General features: G+C 57.7%; 1 protein-coding gene across 3 annotated transcripts in view; it reads right to left on the bottom strand.

Annotated features, from left to right (window-relative positions):
• The window catches only part of SORCS2 (sortilin related VPS10 domain containing receptor 2), a 423,267-nt gene that overhangs the window by 10,220 nt on the left and 387,631 nt on the right, over positions 1 to 25,416 (bottom strand). For all 3 annotated transcript variants that reach the window (XM_082727495.1, XM_082727496.1, XM_082727497.1), the window contains exons 12-23: positions 22,861 to 22,937; positions 20,096 to 20,187; positions 19,068 to 19,175; positions 13,063 to 13,183; positions 12,227 to 12,360; positions 11,399 to 11,527; positions 8,397 to 8,568; positions 3,818 to 4,004; positions 3,396 to 3,529; positions 2,341 to 2,464; positions 1,013 to 1,125; positions 244 to 369 (exon numbers count right to left, since the gene is read on the bottom strand). In XM_082727495.1, the coding sequence (XP_082583621.1) occupies positions 244 to 369; positions 1,013 to 1,125; positions 2,341 to 2,464; positions 3,396 to 3,529; positions 3,818 to 4,004; positions 8,397 to 8,568; positions 11,399 to 11,527; positions 12,227 to 12,360; positions 13,063 to 13,183; positions 19,068 to 19,175; positions 20,096 to 20,187; positions 22,861 to 22,937 (1,517 nt within the window). The remainder of the gene's footprint in view (positions 1 to 243; positions 370 to 1,012; positions 1,126 to 2,340; positions 2,465 to 3,395; positions 3,530 to 3,817; positions 4,005 to 8,396; positions 8,569 to 11,398; positions 11,528 to 12,226; positions 12,361 to 13,062; positions 13,184 to 19,067; positions 19,176 to 20,095; positions 20,188 to 22,860; positions 22,938 to 25,416) is intronic.

Raw genomic sequence — 25,416 nt, 5'->3', positions numbered from 1 at the left:
CAAGTCTCCCTGTGGGCAGTCCGGCCCCGGGTGCCCTTGTGCCTCCCCAGTCCCCAAAAGTGACCTTGAAGGCCATCTGGGTCCCATGGAGGAGGGCCAGCCTCCTGTGTCGGGCAGTGACTTGCGAGAAATGGGCCTCTCCGTGATGATGAGCCACTGAGACTTCTCCCCCAAACCCCCAGCACTAGGCCTCAAACTCTGGGCAGTGCAGAGAGAACCTGGGACCCATGGCCGCAGGGATACCTTGTCACTGGTGGGGCTCCTCTTCCTCGTGGGCCTGGGAGGGGGCAGGAGCACGTGCAGGTCGGCCAAGGTAGGCAGTCCTGGCTTTACCACCGTCACCAGGAGCTCCTCAGGGACGCTGGTCTCCTGTGGGGACACAGACGCGCCCCTCTGAGCCACCTGCCTTGTCCCGGGGCCCCAGGAATACCCTCTCACTCATCTTGGCCTGGCCAAGTCCCAGCTATCTGTCCTGTGAGCAATTCCTGACCCCTGCACATACGCGGACAGCCCCTGGACCCTGAAGCACCACGTTTCCCCTCCTGCAGCTCTCCTAGTCCCTCTGCCCTGCCCCCACCAACACCAGCCTCCTCTGGGCCAGGCCTGCCCCCTCTAGTCCATTCCTCACACCGTGGCTGGAGTAAAGGTGAGCAGGCCCCTCTCTGGCTAACGTCATCCCAGACATCAGGGCTCCTGACTATACAAATCCTTCAACCCATGGAGTTCAGCTTCCAGAGGTCCCTCTGCCTCCTGAGAATCCCACTCTGTGCACTTTCATCTAGCGAACTCCTATTCACTCTTCAGTGCCCAGGATGGTATTACCAGCATTATTAAGAGACTGAGGGGAATCACGGCCAGAGAGAGCCTCGGCCTCTGGCAGCAGAGATGACTCAGGGTGGGCAGAGCTCACAGAGATACCTTGGTCCCGCAGCGAAAGAAAGACCAGCCCCCTCACTCTGCCCTGCCTTCCCACCCCCCACTTCTCCTGGGTACCCGCGGGGGCAGGGGGCACCTTGGACAGCAGCCGCGTCACCACCAGGCCGATGTCCTCTCTCCACTCAGGGGTGTTGGGATTGTGGGCATCCAGCTCCTTGGAAAAGTGTAGAGCCACCACCTGGAACTGGTCTGAAGAGATGCAGAGATGGGGAGCCAGTTAGCCCTGGGCAGCAGGGCTCTGTTTCCCGGCAACCGCCAGCCCCAGATAGCCTAGGACCACCCAGGGTCAGACATGGCAGCTCGCTTTTGGAAATATGAGAGTCCTCCCTGTGCTGGCAGCTGCCCAGGCAGGGCCCACCTCACCGGCACCAAGGAGTGATCACTGCAGCACCGATGACTGCTGAACGGTGCCCCCCTGGGGAGGGAGGGCTGGGCGCCTGCACCATGAGATCTGCCCTTTCTTTCTCAGGGGCACACATACCCCATGAGATTGGGCTTCCATTTCCCAGGGATCCACGGACTTCACTGGGCTGATCTCCCCACCAGAATAAGAGTCCTGCAAGGGCAGAGGCCCTACCTTCCCTTTCCCGCACATGTCCCGGGGTTCCTGGCTCAGAGGCCCACTCCAGAGCTACCTGCCAATGGTGGTACTTGGGGCTCACTATACTCTCCACGTTCCTCCTGAAACCTGGGTTTCCCACTTGGGAAACGGGAGAGGCTTTGCTGGGATTAATGGCCCGAGGGACAAGTGCTTCATGAGCAGAACTCAGCATCTCACAGAAGGGGGGGTGCTATTCCCGAGCTCTGGGCTCAGGACCCTCTGTTCACGTGTTTGTGAATGAAGGAACAGCCACGAGCAGGCCTGCTAAATATTTAACTGATGGCTGTTGTCCATGGGCAAGGCTGTTCTCAAAGCCACATGAGGTTTCATTGGTGGGCTGAGGAGGGCCACAGTGCACTGGGTGAGGGGTGGGGTCTCTTCCATGCTTAGGATGAATTTCCTATGGTAAATGTCTCCCTTGAGGGTCTAGGGACCCCCAGTGAGCACAGAAAATGGGGTGCAGATTCAGAACTGAGTCTCCACAAAGGCTGAGTTAGGGGGCTCAGGTGACAGGTGGCAGAAGAGGTCAGGCTCCTGGGAGGCATCACCCTTGACAGGTCACTCAGCCATCCCCTGATCTGTGCTATGTGAGGCCCATGAGTGCCAGGGACTCAGAGATGTGTCTGTGTTCATTTTACAGACGGGGGAAACTGGAGGCCCGGGGAGCATCTGAGCAGTGTTCACTGGCTCCTCCCTGAGCCTGCGGCTGCCCCTCATTTCCAGGGCATCTGTGGCTTACGTCACCTGAGCTTGGGGCCCCCACAAGGGACGAGACGCACAGCACGCCCGAGGAGGGGGCTCACCCAGCACGCGGACCACCGTGGAGTCCTGCAGCACTGAGCTTCCACAGGCCGCCTGCACCGTCACGCGTACGTCCCCTGGGTCTGCAAACCGTGTGGTCACGGAGTTCTCCAAGGAGAGCAAGGGCTGCAGGCGACATGAGTGGGGGTCAGGCCCAGGGATCAGGGGGCAGCCCCACACAGGACAGCCGGCTGCCCCACTGCCTAGGACCTCACCGAGAATGTTCAGACTCCCCTGCTCTGGTCAGAACATGTGGGCAGCATTGGGAGGCACAGGGAGGGCCCCCACCCCCCACCCCCAGCCACCAGCTCTAAGCCAATGCAGACTGGACCAAGTGTCCCAGTGTACCCTTCCTTCCAGACCTGCCCGAATTGCTGGGCTCGAAGTAGCTGAGCTGTGATTTGAATCCAGAGCCTAGCACCTTCCTCAATCCTCCACATTCCAGAGAAACATGACTTGGGGCCTACCACTTCCCCCAACCCAGGCCTCTGCGTCTGGGCCTTTAGCCACTGTTGGGTCGTTCTGCATGGAACGCAGGGCAGCAGCCCTCTGAATGAGGGAAGGACAGCCCTCTATGGGTCTTGAGGACCTCAGGCTAAGGATGGGCAGACCTGCCCACAGAGACCTTCTAGGCCTCCAACTGGCCATTGTTTGTGGCTCCCCACTGCTTCCAGACACAATTTAGGGCTCTGGGTAAGGCCTCTGACATCCGGTCCAGCCCCAAGGGTCCCCTCCTCCATGAAGCCTTCCCTGACCACACCCAACACCCAGACTAGAAAGAGCCGATCTTCCCTGGCGCTCACAGCACCCCCCAATCCCCTTCCCGTGATGCTCATCACAGCTCAGGACACCTGCTTTGTTCACATCTCTTTCCCCAGGAAAAGGCAGGGGCCAGCCTGCCTTCTTCCGCAGCTGCCAGATGCAGACATGGCCGGACCCGCTCAGTGGCTCCGGGAGAAAGGCCAGGCTGTGCTCGTGTCAGCTCCACAGTCATACCCCGTGTCCTTCTGCCCCGGCCCCCCGCTCTCAACAGGGGTCACCCTGGGGGTCCATGCACCTGCAGGCTATGGCCGATCCACCAGTAGAACACAGTGAGCTTGGGGTTCAGGGGCAGCAGCACAGCTGTAAGGTTCACCTCCTGGTCAACGCCGACCACAGGAACCACGTCAAGGTGGAGGGCCTGTAGGGGGGCTGCAGGTTGCGGGAAAGCCCGGGGTTAGGGGACACTGAGGCCCTGGCTATTTCAGAGGGGGCTTCTTGGTCACCTTCATCACTTCCTCCCTCCTCACCCCCACCCTACCACCGCACACACCGCCAAGGGCATGGACTTGAGCCTGCCTGCCTGCTCCCCGTCCACGGGCTCACCAGCCCGGGGTCCTGTTGCTGCCCCAGGGGACTCCCTGCGTGCTCCTGGGGCCCAGGTTCTCTCTCTACCCCGGGAAGGGGGTACTCTGGGCCTCAAAAAGGCTGCTGACTTACAGTTGACCTGGACAAAGAGCACGGCCTCGTCATGCCCAGCCACGTTCTCTGCCCTGACAGACACGCGGTAGACGCCGGGGCTCTCGTAGCGGTGCCGGATGGGGTCCTCAGTCAGTGTCAGGTTCATGTACACGGCCTTGAAGCCATCCCCCAGGTCCACCTGGTACTTGGTGGTCAGGATGTCACCCTGCAGGAAATCCCATGAGACCACTCAGGAAGGATGGCACAGCCAAGGGGTCAGCAGGAGCTTGCATACTCTCCATCCTGTCCCTCCTCCCCTCGAAGGGCGCGGGCCCCCGGGGGCCCCAGAAGCTACACCCGCAACCTGGCATGGGCTGAGGTGCAGGACATTCAGGGAAGGAAAGGAAACAGTATCTTTCTCCACTTGGTGTCAAGAACGAGTTCTCACACTTTCCCTCTGCCCCCTCCCCTGCCCCATCACCCCTTCCTGCCATCCTACCCCTGCAGGAACACCCCCAAAATCATCTCCTGCTGACCCAGAGTGACACAGGATTCACGCTGACTCCTTATGATCCCCTCATTCTACGCCTGGGGAGCCTTGAAATCTTTCCCATAAATTACATTCACTCAACTTGTTCCACAAATACGGTGGCTGGTTGGACAGGGTCTGTGCTCCCAAATCCACATCCCCCGGGGAGCTCAGAATGGGACCTTATTCGGAAATAGGGTCTTTGTAGAAGCAATTAGTTAAGATGAGGTCACGCCGAAGTAAGACGGGCCCCCAGCCAGTGGCCACGTCTTTACAAGCAGAGGTGGGGGCTTGGGACACAGATGAGATGGCCACATGATGACGGGGCAGAGACCGTGTGGAGACAGAGCCACAGCCAGGGACACCAGCACCCCAGAAACCGATGAGACAAAGAAGAATCCCTCCCCAGAGGCTCCAGTGGGAGCCCAGCTCTGCCTATGCCTTGATTTCGGGCATCCAGCCTTTGAAACTGGGAGAGAAGCCCATGGGGTTTTGTGCCTGCAGCACACGTCACTTGGGACAACAGCTTATGTGCCATCTGATTGTTCCCATGTGCTGGGCAAGAACCACGGGCAGATCGGCTCACCGTCCAGGGCTCCTGTGGACACACAGGCTCACGGGGACCAGGGGAGTGGGGTCTCAAGCCTGCCTTACTCTGGGGGGGCAGGCAGGGGCTTGGTGCCCACCACCTGCAAGCCAGACGTACCTGGGAAGCCCCGTGGCTCCCAGGTGCAGAGGGCGTCACTGTGTGCCTCGGGACCCCACGTTCCTGCCTGCAGGCCACTGACGGGTGCCCGCTGAACGATTTAAACATTTTACTTCCTTAAAATAACTTGTCATTTTTGCCCACGATCAGAACGGAGTCCAGCAGCCCCGGCCATAGACAAGGAGACCCATCCCCATAACCCCGTCCCACACACTGCTGCATCTTATGCACGTCAAGGAGATGTGGACATCTTGTCCTGAGACAACTGCCAGTTTCCATGTAGTTTGTAGGAACCAAGACAGCCCGTGTGCCCCGTACCGCACGCCCGGAGCAAACGCCCATCAAAACCAGAATGTCAGGGTGCAGAGCCACTGAGCCACCGCCAGCCCCCGCCGTCATGCCCCCGACTCCCCTGTCCTCCATTTCTGTAATGCTGTCATCTCGAGAACATCCCATAAACGGAATCCGACAGCATGGACTCTCTGGGATTGCCTCTTTCTCCTTCAGTTTAATTCTCTGGAGCCCCACCCGGGTCATGATGTGTCTGTAATCTGCTCCTTCTCACCGCAGAGTCGTGTCCCACGCAGCGGCCACTGCCACTGTTCAGGCAGATGCCCCTCAGAGGACATCGGGGTGTTCCCATGTTCTGGCTCTCTAGCCAGAAAGCTGCCAGCAACATTCACGTGCAGTGTCCTGCGTGGACACAGGCCTTCATTTCTCTGAGACACACGCCCAGGAGCACACGTGCTGTCATAGTGTGGTCGTGTGTTCACTTTTCTAAGAAACTGCCCCCGGGTTTTCCAGTGTGGTGGTCCCCTCCTCTGCTCCCAGCCGCCGGGTACGAGGAGCTGGGCTTCTCCACACCCTCGCCAGTGCTTGGTGGTGTCGCTGTGTCTTACTTGGGCCACTCTCCTAGACCTGCAGGGACCTGTCATCGGGGTTAGAGTCACACTCCCCTAACGGCCAGTGAAGCTGAACGACATTTGGGGGCTCCCCGGTCACCTGCTCCTCATCTGCAATGAACTGTCCCTCCATGTCCTTGACCCGTGTCCTAACCGGAGCGTTGTTTTCTTCCCACTTCTCCGTGTTCTAGTTCCCAGCGTTGGCTGGATGCGTGCCGGGCACGTATTTCCTCCATAGCTCCCTTTCCACCTTCTCTACGGGGCTCTCCTCAGCACACGGGTGTCTCACTCAAAGTCTGATTCACTAAATTTCCTTTACGGATGATGCTTTTGGCATCCACTCTACGAACCCTTGGCCCGGCCCTGGATCTGCATATTTTCTATCTTTTTCCCAAAGGACGGCTAGTTTTTCACATTCTGTTGACCTCCGTGGTCCATCCTGAGACGATGTATCAGGCGTCAGGTTCCAGCTGAGGCTCGTTTTTGCTGGCGGTCTGTTTACTGAGGACCGTCCTCCCTCCCCTGGGACACTTCCACTCCTGCTTCTATTTCTGGGATCTCTATCAACTCCTACTTCTAAGTCTCCGATGCTCACAGAACTTGGCCCCGGCCCCAGACCCAGCTAGTTCTGCAGGCAGCTTGGCCTGTGCAGGAGGGCAGGTGGGTGGGACTTGTGTGTCAGCGTGAAGAAGTGTCTGTGTGACTGGCTACGACTGTGTGAACACGTGGGGAAGGCATGTGCAAGTTCCTGTGGTCGGTGTGTGAGAACTGAGTGTGTGTGAGCAGGTATGAGTACACGTCCACCCCCACCAAGCTCCCACACTTCCCCACCGCCTCCAGGAGGAAGTCAGTGGCCCCTCCACATAGGGGAGTGCGCCGGAAGACCTCTCTTGCAAGGACACCTTTCGGTCACACCAGCAACCCCATGCAGCAAGGCTGGGGACCACGGGGCGGCGGGACTGATCAGCCTGGCCTGGCCTGGCTCTGGCCGGGGAATCAGCCAACATGACCACATTGCCCAGATGGAAGGCTCTAGGGGGCAGCAAACAGCCATTTTTCCTGGAAGTCTGTGCTACAACTTGGGCAGTTGGTGGGTCCACTCTGAGGGTCCAGGGGTCCCACCCGGGGAGGGGGCGTTGTCCTCCCGCCACATCAAGATGCTGCTGTGACAGATGCCCGACCCCCACCCTGGGGCCACCCCCGAGGCCCTGAGCATGAATCTCAGGACCAGACTCATCAGCACAGGGCTTGGAAGCAGGTGGATCTGGGACCTGCCCCGGGCCTGGCCCAAGTCTGGGGACCACAGACCAGGTGCTGTCCACGTGGAGCTCTGTCACCTGATACTGCATGGCCTCGAGGGAGTCACTGTACCTCTGTGAGCTGGGGTTTCCCCAGCACGGCACATGAGCTCTCACACATACAGCTCTGTGCCCTCTGACCTCAGTTTCCCCATCTGCACACACGAGACACCAGAGACTTCTGTCATCACCTGGGCACCATAGTTGGAAGGACATGTGCTAAACCACACACACGGAGTTATAAAACTGAACTCGCTTCATTCAGTGTATTTGTTAACCAAAGATCCGAGTGCCCAGCAGAGCCGCGCGTGCGGACAGCGGTCCGGGGGCAGATCTCCCTGGGGGTGGGAATGGCGTCTCCTCTGTCAGATTCTGTCGCTTTGAATTTCCTGCCTCTTGGCAAGTTTTTCTCATTTCTGTTTTTGGATGCTCTACAGGGAGTTTGCTGCTTTTATAATCAGAAAAATAAGCATGCTGTATATTAATTTTAAGAGACTAGAAGAAAATACAAAACCTCGCAGTTGTTACCTTGGCGGGGGGGACAGGGTTTTGGGGGATATTTATATTCTTGACATTTTGGGTGTTTTTCCAATGTTCTACCATGAGTATAAATTCTTTTTTAAGGCAGAAGAATATGTAACACTTATACTAGAGAGGAAAAGAGAGAACATAGCGAGGGAATTTACATATTCATATAGATGACACAGAATTAAATCCATACAATCTCATCTACCTACAGGATTTATCTTTGGTTCTGGGATTATAACTAATAGTTTTGTTTTGCTTTTTAAATTTTCTGCTTTTCTTAAGATTCCAGATTAATTAAATCAATATAATTAGAGGTTTAACAAATTGCCGCCCACAGGAATGAGTACATCTCGGAAGCCTCAGAGTCCAGTAAACAGTCTGCCGTGCACAGAAGGGTCCCCGCCATGTGCACTGGTGGCCCAGTGACCCCACATATTTCACAGTCCTCTGTGGTCTGGTTTCCGTCCTCTCCCTACTGCCTGGGGCCTGGGGAGGGGCTTCCAGCCCCCTCTTACCCCCTCAGCTCGGAAAAGGTCCGCCTAGAAGATTCTGCTCCAAAGCACCCATAGGCGGAAGAGACACACCCTTCCCCGCCCCACACCTCCCCTGCTTGTCCAGTGGGAGTGGCCCCAGGGAGACAGCAAGCCGCGCTCACCTGCTCCTGCCGCACCACAAACAGGACGTCCTCTCCAGGCCGCACGGCCACTGCCTCGCCGCGGATGCTGACCTGCAGGCCCCGGGGCCTCATGAGGGGACACTGCAGCTGCGCGGGGCTCTGCCGGGGGTCCACACCGCCCTCGCACACATTGGACACCACCTTCCGATACCTGTGGCCACAGGGAGGGTCAGGGTCTACACCCGTGGTGGAATGGTGGAGGGAGGGCATGGGCCCTGCGGCCTGGCGGGGCCTCACTAGTGGCGAGGTGTGGCTCCCACTGGTGGCTTCCTCTGGCCTCCTGGCCTCCTCTTGGCCCCATCGAGGGCCATCACTGCCCTGTGTCGCAGCTGAGAGGCCAGGCGTGGCGGGGGGGGGGCAGTCAGCAAGGGCAGGGTCGGCTCTGGCGCTGGCCGATTCCCTGTGTGGCCACAGGACTTGTGACAACCTCGACACCTGTTGTCATTGCAGCCGAGGGTGTGACTGGGCACAGTCCGGATGCTGGGGTCTTGTCGAGAAGTGCACCCAAGAGAGGCCGGGGCTCGGCTGTGGCCTTGACGCTGCCGCACCCCCTTGGGGCTCCCTCTCCCACCATCTGGTTAGAGGACACTTGACCCAGTGCCTCCTTCATATAGCATATTTGCTGGGGGGTGGGTGGACCATATAGCCCCTGCCCTTGCCTGGGGGACCGCCCAGTGGGAGTGGCAGACTGCGCTCTACTACCTCCCTCAAGGTAAAATCACCACCCATGAGCTCTGGGAACTGGTCCCCAAGAGAGCAGCTTTCAGCAGAAGTCAGAAGGGCGAGCAAGAGAGGGAAGGGCACCCAGGCAGCAGGACTGGCATGGGCAAAGGTCCTGGGAAGGGCGGCTGGAGTCAGAGTAGAGAACAGGACTGGGAGGAGGCTGGACAGGGGTTGGGGGCCAGTTAGAAGACCCCGGGTGAACCATGCCTAGAGTGGCATCACTTGACTTGCTGATTGTGAAGCTCCCTGGGGCTACACTAGGACCCTGGGTCCATAAAACTAGTATCACAACCCAAGAGCCTGGCTCTGCCCCCCTCCCTGAGCCTGGTACCCCTTCCTGCGCCCAGAACTCAACCACTAAGACACACTTTCAGGGGTTTATCACACAAACACATTGGATTAATTCAGAAGAAAATAGAGTCTAGGAGCTACCTCCCTCCGCCCCCGGCGCCTTGATGCCCAGAATGTCACATGGTATGACACACAATCCTTCATCTGTGATGTGGGCCCCGTCTCTGATACTTCTGACAAGAGTCCCTGCTTGCCGAGCCCTAGTGGGTGCACAAGAGAGGCGGCTGTGGCTGCTGACTGGATGGATGGTGGGTGAATGATGGATGGAAGAGAGACGGATGGATGGATTGATGGAAGGGGAATGGATGGATGATGGATGGATGGGTAATGGGTGAATGATGGATGGAAGGAAAAAGGAGGGAGGGAGGGAAGCATGAAGGGAGGGATGATGGGTGAATGATGGAAGGATGGATGGATGGATGGATGGATGATGGGTGAATGACAGAAGAATGGATGGATGGATGGATGGATGGAAGGAAGGAGGGAGGGAGGGATGAGGGGTGAATGACAAATGGATGGATGGATGATAAGTTAATAATGGATGGAATGTGGGATGGATGGATGGATGGATGATAGATGATGGGTGAATGACAGAAGAATGGATGGATGGATGGATGGATGGAAGGAAGAAGGCAGGGAGGGAGGGATCATGGGTGAATGATGGATGGTTGGATGATGGATGGAATGTTGAATAGATGGATTGATAGATGATGGGCAAATGACAGAAGGATGGATGGATGGAGGGAGGGATGATGGGTGAATGATGGAAGGATGGATGGATAGATGAATGGATAGATTATGGGTGAATGACAGACGGATGGATGGATGGAGGGAGGGATGAGGGGGGAATGACAAATGGATGGATGGATGATAAGTTAATAATGGATGGAATGTGGAATGGATGGATGGATGGATGGATAGAGATGGGTGAATGACAAAAGAATGGATGGATGGATGGAAGGAAGAAGGGAGGGAGGGAGGGATGATGGGTGAATGATGAATGGATAGATGATGGATGGAATGTTGAATAGATGGATTGATAGATGATGGGCAAATGACAGAAGGATGGATGGAGGGAGGGAGGGATGAGGGGGGAATGACAAATGGATGGATGGATGATAAGTTAATAATGGATGGAATGTGGGATGGATGGATGGATGGATGGATGGATAGAGATGGGTGAATGACAAAAGAATGGATGGATGGATGGATGGAAGGAAGAAGGGAGGGAGGGAGGGATGATGGGTGAATGATGAATGGATGGATGATGGATGGAATGTTGAATAGATGGATTGATAGATGATGGGCAAATGACAGAAGGATGGATGGAGGGAGGGAGGGATGAGGGGGGAATGATGAATGGATGGATGATGGATGGAATGTTGAATAGATGGATTGATAGATGATGGGCAAATGACAGAAGGATGGATGGAGGGAGGGAGGGATGATGGGTGAATGATGGATGGAAGGAAGATGGATGGATGAATCGATGGAGGGTAGAACTTACATTGCAAAGGCCAAAACCTACAACATCTGATCCTGCTTCCTCAAGTTCTGCCCCTGCTCCTTCCCCAGGGGAGGTAACGGGGATTTTGCAATAAGTCCACTGACATTTTCTTCCCTCCCAAAACTGCCTCAAAGTGAAACAGAGACCTTAAAGTAGAGCGCCTCGGGACCTCCTGAAGCCACAGGCTCACAGCTTCATGTACCCGACGCTTTTGTTCTCTGTTCAGAGCCATCTCAAAGCACCTTCTGTCCCTGATGCTGCCCCATGTGGGTGCAGATAGAGCCCCTGCAGGGCCAGTGCCCAGGGTGACCCGGGGCCCAGCCAATAGGGCAGCCTCAGCTGATCTCTCTTCCCGCAGCTCTGCCCCTGCAGCACCGCGAGGAAGCCGTGCCACACTCACCCGAGGCTGCTGCTGTAGGTCTGGCCCAGGACACAGTCGTCTGGTGGGGACAGGGGATTAAACCAGAAGCTGGCAAAGCACTTGTTGGCCTCAGACTCCGAGGAGGGGGAGCGCTCAAATCCATAGTCGCTGCAAGAGAGAAGGGTTCAGGAGACAGGCTTGGGTGGGGATGGGAGCAATCAGGGGCGGGCGGGGGTCCGCACCACAAGGGTCTGCAATACAACCATTTGTGGGGACACACAGCCCTACCCAGTCTGGAAATTAGGGTTACATTACAGGTAAGAAGCATTGCAGAGGGGGTTCTAGGAACATCCAGGAGAGCACTGAGCCCAGCCTGGGTGTCCTGGAGGGCTGCCTGGAGGAGGTGCACTGAATCTCAAAGGAAGCACAGTGGACAGCCAGGGGAAGACAAGGGAGGAGCACTGCACAAGGAGCCCCATCAATGCCGGTAAGGGAGGTACAGGTGGAGGTGTTGGACACATGAGGGGGAGCAGGAGAGCAAGGGTTGAGGGTGGCCAGGGAGGCAGGCAGCCAGAGTCTTCATGAACCAGGCTCTGGAACTCGCAGAAGGGCTGGGTGGGCACCGCTTGCACCCGGGGACCCCTCCCGGGTTCCTAGGGCCCTTCCCGCTGTGAGCAGGTCACTGTGGTGGGTGGGGGCCACACACCCTTGAGTTCCCCGTGCTCCTCCCGGGAACACAGCTGGGTTTCCCACCTGGCTCTAAGGCACAGAGTAAGGTGGCGGGAGGACTGAGTTTCAGACCCGCAGCTACCAGGTGGTGAAGCTGCTCAGGGCGCAGGAGAGCCCAGCCACTGGCGCGTTCCTCACCAGAGGAAGTCCGACTCCCGGCACCTGCACACCCGGGACTCCAGTGCTGATGTGAAGCTCCGCCCCTTGATGCACCAGGACGTGGACTTTCTCTTCCGGAAACTTCTCTGCTGGCCCATGATGCAGCGGTCGCCCTGCCATGGGAACGCAGGGTGAGGACCGGCCGAGAAGGGCCATTGCCCTCCGGTGGCTTGGACTGCTGTTCATGCCCGTCCCCAGAAAACAGCTGAGTCTCAACATCCAGGCAGCCATGGGGGACAGGGGTGAGTTTCCTTTCCCAGATGGGGAAACAGGGCCAGAGCAGAAGTGGTGTGCCTGAGGTCAAGCGGGGGCAGCCTCTCTTCCATCCTGACCCATAAGCATCCATTTAGCACCCACTGTGTACACTTGTCCCCTGGGCCTGAGGGGTCACTGTGCTGCTGCCGCTCCAGCCCTTACCTATTTCACTTAGTGTGACCAGTCTACCTTTGGTTCTAGAACATCTATGTGTTTGAGCTTACGGGGTGGGGATGCCCCAGACCGTCCCCCCGCCCCCGCCAGGGTGTTTGGTAATCTATGACACAGGCCCCGTGCTACCCACCCACCATGTCCCAAGCCCCGGACCCCAAGCACGCTGGACTGCGCAGTGGGGTCACAGCCTGTGGCCCCGTGTCCCTGAACACTCAGAGCGACAGAGGCACCAAGAGAGGGCCAGAAAATCCAGCCAAAGGACTGTGTATCTCAGGGCTGCTGGGGTTCTGGGGGCCTCTTGGAGGTGAGGCTCCCAGTGCCACACAGGACGGGAGGTGCACGGGCAGAGGAGGCCACCTCCTGCCCCAGCCCGGGCCCCGGCCCACCTTCAGGTCGGTCAGGTCCCAGGAGCCATAGTCCTCCTCACTGCACTGCCTGGAGAATGAGGGCCGGAAGTCCACCTTCACCAGCTCCCAGTCGGAGCGGAAGCTGATGTGGCCAAAGACGCTAGGGAGGGAGGAAGAGGGAAGGGAAATCCCCTTAGCCCGGCCAGCGCCACAGTGGGAACCACTTCCCCCCGGGGCCTCAGGGCTCCCCGCTTGCGGGCCCAGTGACAGCTCTCCTGCACTCTCCCAGAGTCCCAGCCAGCACTGTGCCCAGCCGTCTACAGGCCTGTGTTCCTGGTGGTGGTGTCCCCAGGGTCCCCACAAGGGTCACACACTGTCTGCGGCTCGTGGATGGCACAGGTGGAGGTCACCCCCCACGGTTCCTCTCAGTGGACAAGGAAATGGGCACAGTCGTGTCAGGAGCCCAGGCCACCTAGCGGCTGCCTGGGCCCCCCAGCGGCCACCCGGGCCCTTCTATGGCCTTCCATGGCCCTTGCTTCTGTTCCACCAAATGACAGGGGTCAGCTGGATGCAGGGTGCTTCTCTTGCCTCTGTTGGCATCACCACACCGGGGGTCTGACCCACAGACACCCAGGCCAGCCTCACGGTGTGGGAGGGGTCTGTCCGCAGATACTGAGGTCACCGTGCCAGGGACCTGAGCCATGGACACCTAACTCTGCAAAGCTGGGCCACAGGCTGGTTTTTCCAAGTGCAACCAGCCATCCAAGGAAAGGTAACAGGCCACCATAAGGGGTCACCGTAGCAGGATGGGGAGACCCCCCTGCCTCGTGCTCACCTCCTGTTCATCACGTGGCCCCAGCCTTGGCAAGTGGAGAAAGCAGGGCAATGGCACACCACGGGTGCTCTTAAAAGGCCAGCTGCATACGGGGTACCCATGGTGTGCTAGGGGTCCCTTTTATGCTGTCTGGTCTAATCCTCACCACAGCCTCATGAGACAAGTCCACCCCTATCTCACAGAAAGGAAGACTAAGGCACAGAGAGGTTGAGTAACTTGCCCTAGGTCACACAGCTTGCTTGGACCATTTCCTCTCCCTCAGCCTGTAGCAGTCACTTGCTGAGCACCTACCATGTACCCAGATCCCTTCCTTTCTTCAAGGACTGCTATTTCAGGGGCTCCAAAGACCACCACAGAAGAGGGGCCTAGCCTGCATTCCTTGGGTCCTTCCCCAGTCCAACCTGCCGCATTTGGGATATATCACCAGAGGTTAAGCATCTGGGTGGCGGAGGTGATACACCTTGTTGTATTCGATCCCCTTTCAAGCAGGTTGACAGGGACGGGATACTTGGGGAAGGGCAATCATGACCTGGAAGGATCCTAACCCCATTCTAGGATGGTAGGTGAGAAGTGTCTTGAGTATTTTCTTGGGGACCTGACAGCTGTCTCTGAAGGTCTGAGGCTAATACCAAAGAGTTCTGCTCTCACAGGGCAGCCCTGTGCCAGGCAGGCCTGGGTCAATGCCCCGTTTCCTGCATCTGTGACCTTGGGCAGGTTCATTCTCTCTGTGTACCCATTTCCTTGGCTTTAGAGTGGAGACCATAGCTCTGGCCTTTCAGGACTACTGGCAGATTGGCAATGGTTTGTGTGGTATGCAGGCACACAACAGGGGCTTCGCCCACATGCACACGAAGCAATTCCTCTGCTCCCCAAAACAGGCCTTGAAGTAGATACTACAGTCTTTATTTTGCAGGTGAAAGGCCCCAGCTCTGCAGGCTGGCCGGGGGCCTCCTCGGGTCCTTGAGGCCCCTGAGCCTCCCTTTGTCCCAGCCTTGATCCGCCTCTATAGTCAGCCTTGTCTCCTATCTCCCGAACAAAGCCTGCTAGGCTTTATGGAAACAGAGTGTGGGGATCCTATCTCAATAGAGACACTCTCTAGGGAGCACTCATGGCACCCCCTGATGCCGAGTGGGCCTGTCTCCCTCTTGAAAACCATGTTACCCTGAGAACAGCGAGTGCACATCGGACGTGTGCTGACACCACCCACTGACCGCGTGCGAGGTGCTGGCTCAGCGTCTCATCTTCTCCTTTCCCAAACTGTGAGGAATATACTGCTGTCATTCCCACTTTACAGACAAGGAAACTGAGGCTGGCAAGGGACCTGCCGAGGATGGCACAGCCAAGGCCACTGCCCGGAGGAGCCCTGTCGGCCGCTGGGGCTGGGGTGAGGTGCTGCGGAAGCACAACTGGTGCTGGTGGGGCGGGACCGTCCCAGAGCACTGTCCCCACCGGGAAAGTCTCAGCCTCACTGTGCTCCCGCCCTGATCCCAAAGAGGCTGGTTGGGTTGATCTCCATAGTCAGCTCCAGGCAGGCCTCCCCAAGCCGCAGCTGAAACGCAGAAATATCTGTCACCCAGTTCATTCTGAGTTTTAGGATGAACAAGCCCAAGGCAGCCCATGAATTGCCTCACAGTTAATAGGAGAGAAGGGGCCACGTGGGGCAATGTGGGCCAGGGCCCCCCCTCTGCCCTGTAAACAGCCCCCCTGGCCCTGGGTGCGGCGCAGGAGGGGCGGGTAGGCAATGGGGAAGCCAGCTGGGGGGGAACACGTCCAGAAAGGCAGCGGTGGCGGGCAGCTGGGTCATGAACTTTGGATAGATCTGGATAAAAAGTCACCTGAGAAAATGTTCTCAACTGTAGGACACAGGACACCAGGGGAGAGACAGAGACATGGAGAGGGAGAGAGAGACGCAGAGATACAGAGAGGGAGAGAGGAAGGAGCAAGGGCTGTGGGGAGGATGCCGGGTCCCAGCGAGGACGCTCCCACAGCCCAGAGACATGCACGTTTGCGCTCAGGTTCCCGCGCGTTCCCTCTGGTGCCATATGACTGGTCCGTGTCAGTAGGAGTTTGGAAAGCATGTGGAGACGCGGCTCCGTGACGGAGGAACCCTCCTCCTTAACAAGTTAGAGCACCTGCCTGTGAATTTGGCCATTGGCATTCTGGGGAGCCAACACTCTGTCTGTGGCCGAGAGACGAAAAATAGGGCTGTTTTGGGGACCAATCCCAGTCCTGGTGCTGTGACACGTGGATGCAGGGGCTCGGTGTCCTGAAGCGCCAAGCCCAACGTTCTACAATCATAAGTGTCCCCATTTCTCAGCTGGGGAAACTGAGGCCTCTGGCCCAGCAGGCTTGCCACCCTCAGCACTGGCATTTCTGTGAGGCAGACAACAGCTTTCTCGTCACACCCCAGATGGAGAGCACTGCGTGGGACCCCAGGCTGGAGCCCTCCCTCCGCTTCCCACACAGGCTGACACCCTGCTGCGGCCCTAGAAGGAAGCACTCGCCCGACCCAGACCTGAGCCTGCGAGAACACAGATACGCGGGGCCACAGAGAACATATCACGTCCCCAGGCGGGGGCATGGTGGGGGCTGGGTGTTCGGGGAAGCACCCCAGCCAGGGTCTCCAGGACAGCATCACGGGGTCGCCTCCAGCTCCGGGAACCAGGCAGAGCTGAGGTGACAGGGGACCCTTGCCTGCCACTCCCTCGGTGCCGAACTGCTGAGATTTAAGCACCTACGGAAGTGAGGTGAACGCCCCCTCTTCTGTGGACATTTCTTAGGAGGACAAAAGGACATGACGTAACAGGCAGTGGGTGCTCAGCAAGGCGTCCCCAGAACCCTTGCCCAGGGGTCACACTGCTCAAAAGGCTGGGAGGGCACCACGCTGCCTCTGCCCTGGTGACAGGAAAGGTCCTCCCTCCACACCTCCTCCACTGACGAGGGATCACTGTGCTGGATTTCCACCTGCCAGGAATTCAGATGGCTGCCTACCCCGATCATCTCAAGCGCCCAAGCGAGGAGCCCACACTCACTGCTTCCTGTCCTGACCCATGCCATCCGCAGCTCCCAGAAGCCTGGGACGTAGGCGCAGAAGTGGGGTGGTCCGCAGTGGTCAGTGGTGGGGGACCTGTCCAGGCCCGTGCTCCCAGCCACACCCCCCCAGGTAGCAGAGGAGCTCAGGGCTCCCTTCCCCCAGTCTCCCTGCTAACGGAGGGACAGCCTAGCCCTGCTCAAAGCAGAGGGAGACCCAGGCGGGGCAGGCAGTACTGTCTGTGCTGGGCGGCTTTTTTTGCTATTTTGGGTCTAAGGTTGGGGGTTCATCCATGTAGGCCTCTGCAGGGCAGTGGGGGTATGGCTTGGAGGCCCCTGGAAGCTGGAGGGCACACAACATGTGAATTGTTCTCTAACCAGGCAATAAAGCCGGCCTGCCGCAGGGCACATGGCCCCCCCAGTCTGCGCCCGCGGGGACAGGGATCCTGCTGCCGGCTGCTCTCCCGGCCAGGCCTGTCGGGTCCAGGAGACACGGAGCCAGGCAGAGCAGATGGGCCATCCAAATCCTAACGTGGGGGAAGCACTGACTCCTTCCCCACCCACAGCCCGTCCTTGAGCCTGTGTCTTATCCACTCCATCTCAGTTCAAGGTCAGCTGCCCCAAGATGCCCAAGACACTGCCAGGCCCCAGCACGGCCCTTCCGCACCCCACCAGCTGGCCCTGGGACACCGGCATCATTCACACTAGTGAGAAAGGGGGCCACTCTCTACTTAAATTCGATGTCTGCCCACCGGACAGCCAGCTCTAGGGGTCCTCAGGATCCTTGGTGCCCAGAACAGCGCGTGGCCCATGGCGGGCCATGCTGGAAAGACTGGAGAAGCGCTGGCCTCCGTGGTCTCCGAGGTGTGGAGCTCAGGGGGCCCGGTCAGCGGGAGGAGGCGTTACACTTCCCCCAACTCTCTGGGCCTTGGGGAAGCTTCGGCCCCGTCCACCCGGAGAAAGAGAATGTAAGCAGGCTGACTGCACGCAGTGAGTCAGAGGTCTCAGTGGAGACGCCCTGTCCACGACCCGCAGCCCCCGGCCCTGAGCAGAGCAGGGAAGGTTGCGGGGCCCTAAGAGAGCTTCTTGGGGCTGCCCCAACCATTTCCACAAACTGAGGGCCGTGAGTAACAGAAGCTTATTTTCTCCCCGTCCTGGAAGCCATGAATTTGAAATGTAGGGGTTCACAGTGCGGGGCCCCGACCTCGGGCTCTAGGGAAGGGTCCCTCCTGCTTCTTCCAGGTCCCAGGGCTCCGGGCAGTCCTGGGATTATGGCCCCCACGTCCCCCCCACCCAGTGTCTGCCTTGGGTCACTGTCTGCCCGTGGGTCTGTCTGCATCTCCCCCCAGGGTAGTGTGACCTCCTGACATCTGCAAAGACCCTGCTTCCAAATGAAGTCACAGGTACTGGGTCGCTGTGCGTTCTGGGGAACATGGTCTCCCCAGGACAGGTGTCATCAGTAAAAGCAGGTTATGCCAAGCATGGCCAGGCATACCGAGAATCGGGGGGCTGTTAGAAATTCAGAGTCTCAGGCCCCGTCCCGGTGCTTGGATCAACCTGGATCCAAGGAGGGCGGTTGCCCAGGAAGAGACTTCGAGAGCTGGAGCCCCTCTCCCTGGCATCTGAAGGCGTGTGGAGGGCAGTCAAGCTCTGCTCTCTCATATCCGAACAGGGCTGTCCCTGCACCCCTTTTCACTGTGTCCAGGGCAGAGTTTGGCCCGGAGTAAGGTCTGGCACCCCTGTGGGTTGGCAAAAGGCCTCAGAGCGCAGAGCTGCAGCCCCAGAGCCCAGCCTGCCCCCGGCCACAGCCTGGTTCCACCCCACATGGGCCCGTGTGTGTGTCAGGTCCTCCCTGCGCAGTAGGCCTGGGAGCCCTTCGGGGTGCCAGGAGCTCATGATAATAATGGTGATGATGAGAACAATAGCTCCGAAGGCAGCTTGGGGCAGTGGACCGGAGCTGCCCTTGACCTGGTTCCAGCCCTCACCACCGGGCGATCCTGGGCAGGGGACAGACATCCCCGGGGGCGGGGGTGGGGAGTGGGCAGGGGACAGGGAGATAGGAGGAGGCAGGCGTGAGGTTGGAGAGGAGACGAGGACGGGGAGGGAGGTGGGAAGGCCAGCACTGAGCACGCCCCGGAGCAGCAAGGCCATCTGCCCGTCCCCTTCCCGTGGCACTCACGTCATGACCAGTGTCTCATCCCCCGGCTCACTCAGCAGCCCATCCACGAACACAGAGGTGCTGGTGAAGTTGTGCGTGCTCCAGGTCAGGCCCTCGTCCACGCTAAACCTGCAGAGAGCGGGGAATCACCACCGTAGGCAGGCAGGAGCACGACCCGTGTCCCTGGATCCAGCCCTGCCTGAGCCCCGAGGCCAGCGCTGCCCAGCTAAGGGGCTGTGGGGTCCTAGCAGCCAGCTGCCAGCACCAAGGGGCCTCTGCATCTCCTTAGTAACACTATGGCCAAGAAGTTCCACGCGTGTTGTCTGAGTACCATGAAGCTGCTTTGTAGCCTGTGGATGGCAGTTATCAGGGTCTTGGAACATCCAGGACAGCCCCACGTGATGCCCGAGCCCAGCCCAGGGTTGCCAGGCCAGGGACAGAAGCTTACTACCTCCCAATGCATTGTATCATGGTGTCATAAGATTGCAGTGCAGAAAACTCTGTTTCAGACTAAAGTGATGTTGACTTCCTGGCAGCTCCCCCACCTCTTCCTTCTTCTTCTTCTTCTTTTTAAGATTTTATTTATTTATTTGACAGAGAGAATGAGGGACAGAGAGAGAGAGCATGAGACAGGGGAGGCTCAGAGGGAGAAGCAGACTCCCTGCTGAGCAGGGAGCCTAATGTGGGACTCAATCCTGGGACTCCAGGATCAGGACCTGAACTGAAGGCAGGTGCTTAACCAACTGAGCCACCCAGGCGTCCTCTGACTTCTGAGTCCAGAGTTCACACCTGCCCTCAGTCCCCCATAAGGGCCCTTCAGAGGTCTGAAGCTGATCCAAACGCCCTCTCACCTGGGCACATCCGGCTGGCTTCCTTGCCTGGCCCTACCTCCTCTGCTTGACTAACTCATGTGGATGCTCACATGTCACCTCCTCTGGGAAGCCCTCTCTCCAGCCCCCCCGACCATGCTGCGTTGCTATTCCCTGTTTCCCTGTGTCCCAGTGCCTGGCCCTGCCCCCACCCCCCATGCTGGGCCCCTGTGGCATTACTTGAGGATCTTCAAGGGGATGGAGGTGTCCTTGATAGCTGCGATCACGCCGCCGTGGTCCAGGTAGAGGACGTGGTGCTCCTCCTCGAACACCTGCAGAGGGGGCAGGTGACACCCTGAGGGCAGGTCACTCTCTCTGGGGGCAGAGCTGTCCATGCACGGGCTGGGGGTCACCAGCAGATGCCAGCTCCCCAAGGCAGGGCCGGCCCGAGGGCTCCCTGCGTCCCCCAGGCCCTCCACATGCTGTCTCACATCATCTACACTCCGTGCGTGAGAGATGATTGAATGAGACCATTGAGGTGAGAACGTTGGGAATAAACACCACAGGCAGCCTTGGCACAGGAAGGGCTCACTCATCAATACAGTGGACGGCATGAAGGCAAGAAAAAGATCAGGGAGTTCAGCAAACCTCTATTTGACAGTAATCCCCAGCAGATGTGCCACCTCCTCCAGGAAGCCCTCCCTGAAGCCAGGCTGGACGGGGAGTGCCTCTGGGTCCCGAGCCGGAACTCTTACTACACTGTTTGTCCTTGTCACCTCCAGCCAGGGAGCTCCTCCCAGGAGCTGAGCTCCTCCAGCTCAGCTCAGAGGTAAGGGGGCCTGTGCTCAGGGAACACGTGCGGGGATGAATGAATGAATGTGTAAGGGCATGAATGGATAAGTCATCACTAAGTCTCCAGGTGACAAAAGTCAAGCAGCCCGGACAGGGCTCACATAGGAGACACCTCTGGTGGCCTTGGGATCGGTGCTCCAGGTACTCTCCATCTGGGTGCTGGAATCCAGAGTCAGAGATGAACGTCTGGGCCCCAGGAATCCTGGGGCGCTGGGGGACAAGAGGCCAGAGGGACAGAGGCCCACCCGAGGAAACTGAATTCCCAAGCAGTCGGGTTTCTCCTCCAGGAGAGAGAGAGCTCCTTGTTCCGGGGACTATTCAAGGAGCTGCCTCTCTGGGACTCCCAGGCTGCCAGGCACGGTGGCAGAACTATGCTGGGTCCACAGGTTCTGCTGGGGGCCCCTCACTGCAAACACAGCTGTCTCCCCGGGGGCACTGGTCCTGTCGCTCTGAACTTGCAGAAGCCTCTGCTGGCACCATGGGCACCCAGCTTCTTGCTTCGTGGGGGGCCTACTCCACTTTCTTCCTGGGGTGCTCAGGCCATGGAGCAGCGGCATGCGGTCATGAAATCACTGTATGTGGGTTCCTGGGGCCTGGCTGTCCCAGAGCAGGAGAAGCTTCTACCCCGGGCCCAGGCCTCATACCCGCTGGTGCAGCTCTGTGTGTGCAAGCAGCTGGGGGCTCCTCCCCGGAGGACAGACAGCACTGACGATGTCTGCTTTCCTCAAAGATGGGGGGGTCTCCAAGCTACCCCTGGACACCCCCTAGAGCAACTCCACTCCCATAAGCCTGGGACTCTGCAAGAGGGGACACGGGGGTCTGACCCCTAACCAACGGGGTCGTTCTGTGGCTCATCAGCCCCCAGCAGCAGGGCCCAGGGGCAGGAGGTCTCCCCTCCCCATTTCTCCCCACTCCCGGCCCCCCGGGCTCCTGAATGTCTTCTGGTTTGTTTTGGGGTTTTTTTTGTTTGTTTGTTTTTTTATCATCCTACGAAACTCGTGTTTTCAAAAGCTCACGTCCATCAAGCAGTATACACGCAGTCATCCGTAATTCATATTCTGAAATCTCTCCTCTCAGACACGAGTTATTACATCCTTCACAGTCTGCATGCGCCCAGTATGCTGTCCTGCCTTGGGTGACCGTCCCAGCCCGTCCTCTGCCACCCCTCCCCCCCGACCCCAGCTCCCAAACCCACGGAGCACCTCTCCTCTCCCCGGCTCCAGCACCCCTGCCCCCACCCACGAAAGCCAGGACCCTGCTCTGCCCAGACCAATCCCCACACTTCCACACTTCGGGAGCATGGAATGCCAGCAAAGGGCAGGACAATAGGGGCCACTGGGAACACCTTCCTGTTGTTGTTTTGAATATTCAGATACCTTGTCTGTTTCACCTGGCCTCCTCCATCTAACAGGGGGCATGTTTCTCTAATAAATGGAGGGATGGTGACCTTTCAGGAAGTTCAGGCATCTTTCACGGGCTTTCGTGAAATAGAAACATTCTAGCACAGTAAGTCTCTTGTGCCCTTTTCAGAATTCCTTGTTTCTTGCATATTATTAAAAACGTCAGGGCCTTACACCCAGGCTGCAGGTAAACAGGGTACCTTCGTGGCTAGCGGCTTCCCTGCTTTGTTTCTCTTCTCGGGCCCTCCCAGATGCCTCCCAGGCCCCCCCACCCAGACTCAGCAAGGGCCCTGAAGCCGGCCCCTCCCCCAGATTCTCCTTCTCTTCCACATCTCTGCTCTCCCCCAACAGCCACCCCCCGATGGGAACCTGGGGATCACCACTGGCCCCCCGCTTCCTTGCCTCTAGGCTCCCAGGAGAGCTCAGCCCCAGCTTCCAAGGCCCCATGTAGCATGAGCCAGGACCCCTCAGGCCTGGCATTTCCTCCCATTGCTTAGAGCCTGATGGAAATGGGTCTGAGCGATAGAAGATGCATGTCAGATCTCTAACTCCCCAGCAGGGGCTTACGCAGCAGACATGAACACCTGTTATGAGGAGCTCCCTGTCCAGCTGGGCAGGCTGGCTGCAGGCTGAAGACTCACGTCTTGGGACACGTCTGGGGCAGGGGAGCAGGGAAACCACAGAGCGGACGCATCAGCAGGGGTTCTCGGCAGAAAGCGTGTGTGGCGGGCGCCAGGCTCCCAGCCTCCTTACCTGCCTCCAGGTATGGCCACAGTCCGACGTGATGTACATTTCTTCTTTATATTCCACCAGCTGGGAGCCCAGGTTACCTGGTTCGGAAGAATAGGGGCAGGGTTGCCGTTAGGACCAGCCCACTTTTGGCCTCACGGAGGTCTGTGCCCAGACAAAGGCCCACGTGAGAGTCGAGTGTGTGCTAGGTCTACCTCTCTCACACCCAAGCTGCCTGTGCACATGCCCTCTCTGCATTTTTCGTATGCTGACTAGCCTGTGGAACCACTGGGCTTGGGGCCTGCATCCCAGTCTGTGCAAGGAAGGATTAACATTGCAAGGAAAGCCAGTGTCGGGCTGGGCTGGGTGCTTCAGGAGTCCACGGGGAGTGAGGGGTTCAAAAACAATTGTGGAGGGCCGATCAGGGAGTGGTGAAGAGGACATGCTCCAGGTGGGCTGGTATAGGGTCGTGGCGGCCCCTGACAGCCTTTACACTGGGTCAGGACACAGCTGGGTTTGCATTTGGAGCTAGCTCCCTGGGGCAGCGGGGCGAGGTAGACCAGAAGTCCGGAGCAGCATGAGCCATACAGGTGAGAGGCAGGCTAAGCACCAAGGAATTACTCATTAAATATGTTCAGTGATATTTGGAGGAATGTGAGATGGGCACCAAACCATCTATCCATAGTTTACTTAAGCCCAGTACTAGGCTGGCTGATGGGTCACCACCCTCAAGGCCCCACTCTAGACTCAGACTTAAATCCTGGGGTGGTACCAGAGTGGGAAGATGCCCAACTCAGTGTCCAAGCCAATCCCAGCCTACAAATAAGGACACTGAAGCCCTTTTGGATCCTAGCCTAGAGTCCCAGAGGCCTCTGTCCTGCATGACCTGTACATCACTGGCCATTTTGCTGCATTGTTTATGGGGTACTCTCAAGAGCATCTTATCCAGAGTTGAGTTTGTATGTCTTTGGAAGATTCCAAAGGAGATGGATTGTCCTCAAAGAGATGAGTGAATATGAGTTCTAAGCAGAGTGACAGTTTCTGTGCCTGTCATATTAGCTGAAGTCCAACCAACCACCAACGTGTCCATCCATCCAATCATTCATCCATCCATTCATCCATCATCTAACCATCCATCTATCCATTATCCATCCATTATACACCCACCCATCTATCTACCCATCATCTGCCCATCCACCCATCCATCCATTCATCATCTATCCATCCATCCATCCATCCATCCATCCATTATCCATCCACCCATCCAACCATCCAACCATCTAGTCAGCATCCACCCATCCATCCATCATCTACCCATTCATCCATCCATCATTTATACATCCATCCATCCATCCATCCATCATCTATCCGTTCATCCATCCATCATTTATCCATCCATCCATCATCCATCCATCCATCCATCATCTACCCATTCATCCATCCATCATTTATACATCCATCCATCCATCCATCATCTATCCGTTCATCCATCCATCATTTATCCATCCATCCATCATCTATCCATCCATCTACCCATCCATCCATTATCCATCCATCGATCATCCATCAATACATTCTTCATCCATCATCCACCTTCATTAGTTTATCCATCCATCCACCCACCCGTCATCCCTCCATCCCCACATTTCTCTTCTTCATCAATCTCACCCACTCACCCATGCCTGCATTTGTTCAACACCATTTGCTGAGCACCTGCTCTCTGCCCAGCCCCTGTGCTGAGCCACAGGGGGTCTGAACTGAATAAACCATAGCCCCAGCTCCTAGAGAGCTCTCAATCCAGCTGGGAAAGAAGTATGCCATGCAATTGCACACAGAGCCAGGATATCTGGAAGCCCATGGACTTGTGACAGCAGACAGGGGACAGCCAATGGGCCCAGGAAGAGAGGACATCAAGAGGAGACTCCCACAGGGAGTGAACTCCAAGTTGTGCCTGGAGAGACAAATACGTGCTGGCCAAGAGAGAAGGAAAGCGTGTGCCAGATGGAGGGAACGGCTGGGTTAATGGTATGGAGGTGGGAAGGCTCACAGCAGAGGTGGGGGTGGAGGGGCAGGTGCTGAACCAGGTCCCCTTTCCCTGCCTGGCAAACCTACGGTGCTGAGAGATGGCCGTGAATGCATGAAAGGAGCAAGTTGAATGAATGAATGAATGAATGAATGAATGAATGGAATGACGGGGGTGGGAAGGAAGGAGGGCTGCCCTTTTTCTCTGCAGCAAGGCAGATGCCAGCAGACACGCCAGGATGCACACATGGCACACGGAGCTGCACGGCGAATGTCGCGGTGTCAACAAGGCTCAGCAGGCGAGCTCCTGTGATTTTGTGGTGCAGATGTCTGTCTTCTAAGGGACGCTATCTGTTTTCCTTGCTCCGTCTACCAGAGCTGTCAGGCTGCCAGTCACCCAACAGGCACTGGGGGAAAATAAAGGGAAATCCACAGAATGTGTCCCCAGGCTGTCAGAGCAGAAGGGCGTGAGCAATACGGAGGCGGTGCCCTCATTTTACAGATGGGGAAACTGAGCCCCAGGTGTGGGGCAAGGATGTGACTAAAGGAGAAGCAGGG

This window comes from Mustela nivalis (genome assembly GCF_964662115.1).
Source record: "Mustela nivalis genome assembly, chromosome: 4".
In the NCBI taxonomy this organism is placed as follows: domain Eukaryota; kingdom Metazoa; phylum Chordata; class Mammalia; order Carnivora; family Mustelidae; genus Mustela; species Mustela nivalis.
Note: the sequence above shows the minus strand (reverse complement) of the source record. Positions and strands in the feature narration are given on the sequence as shown.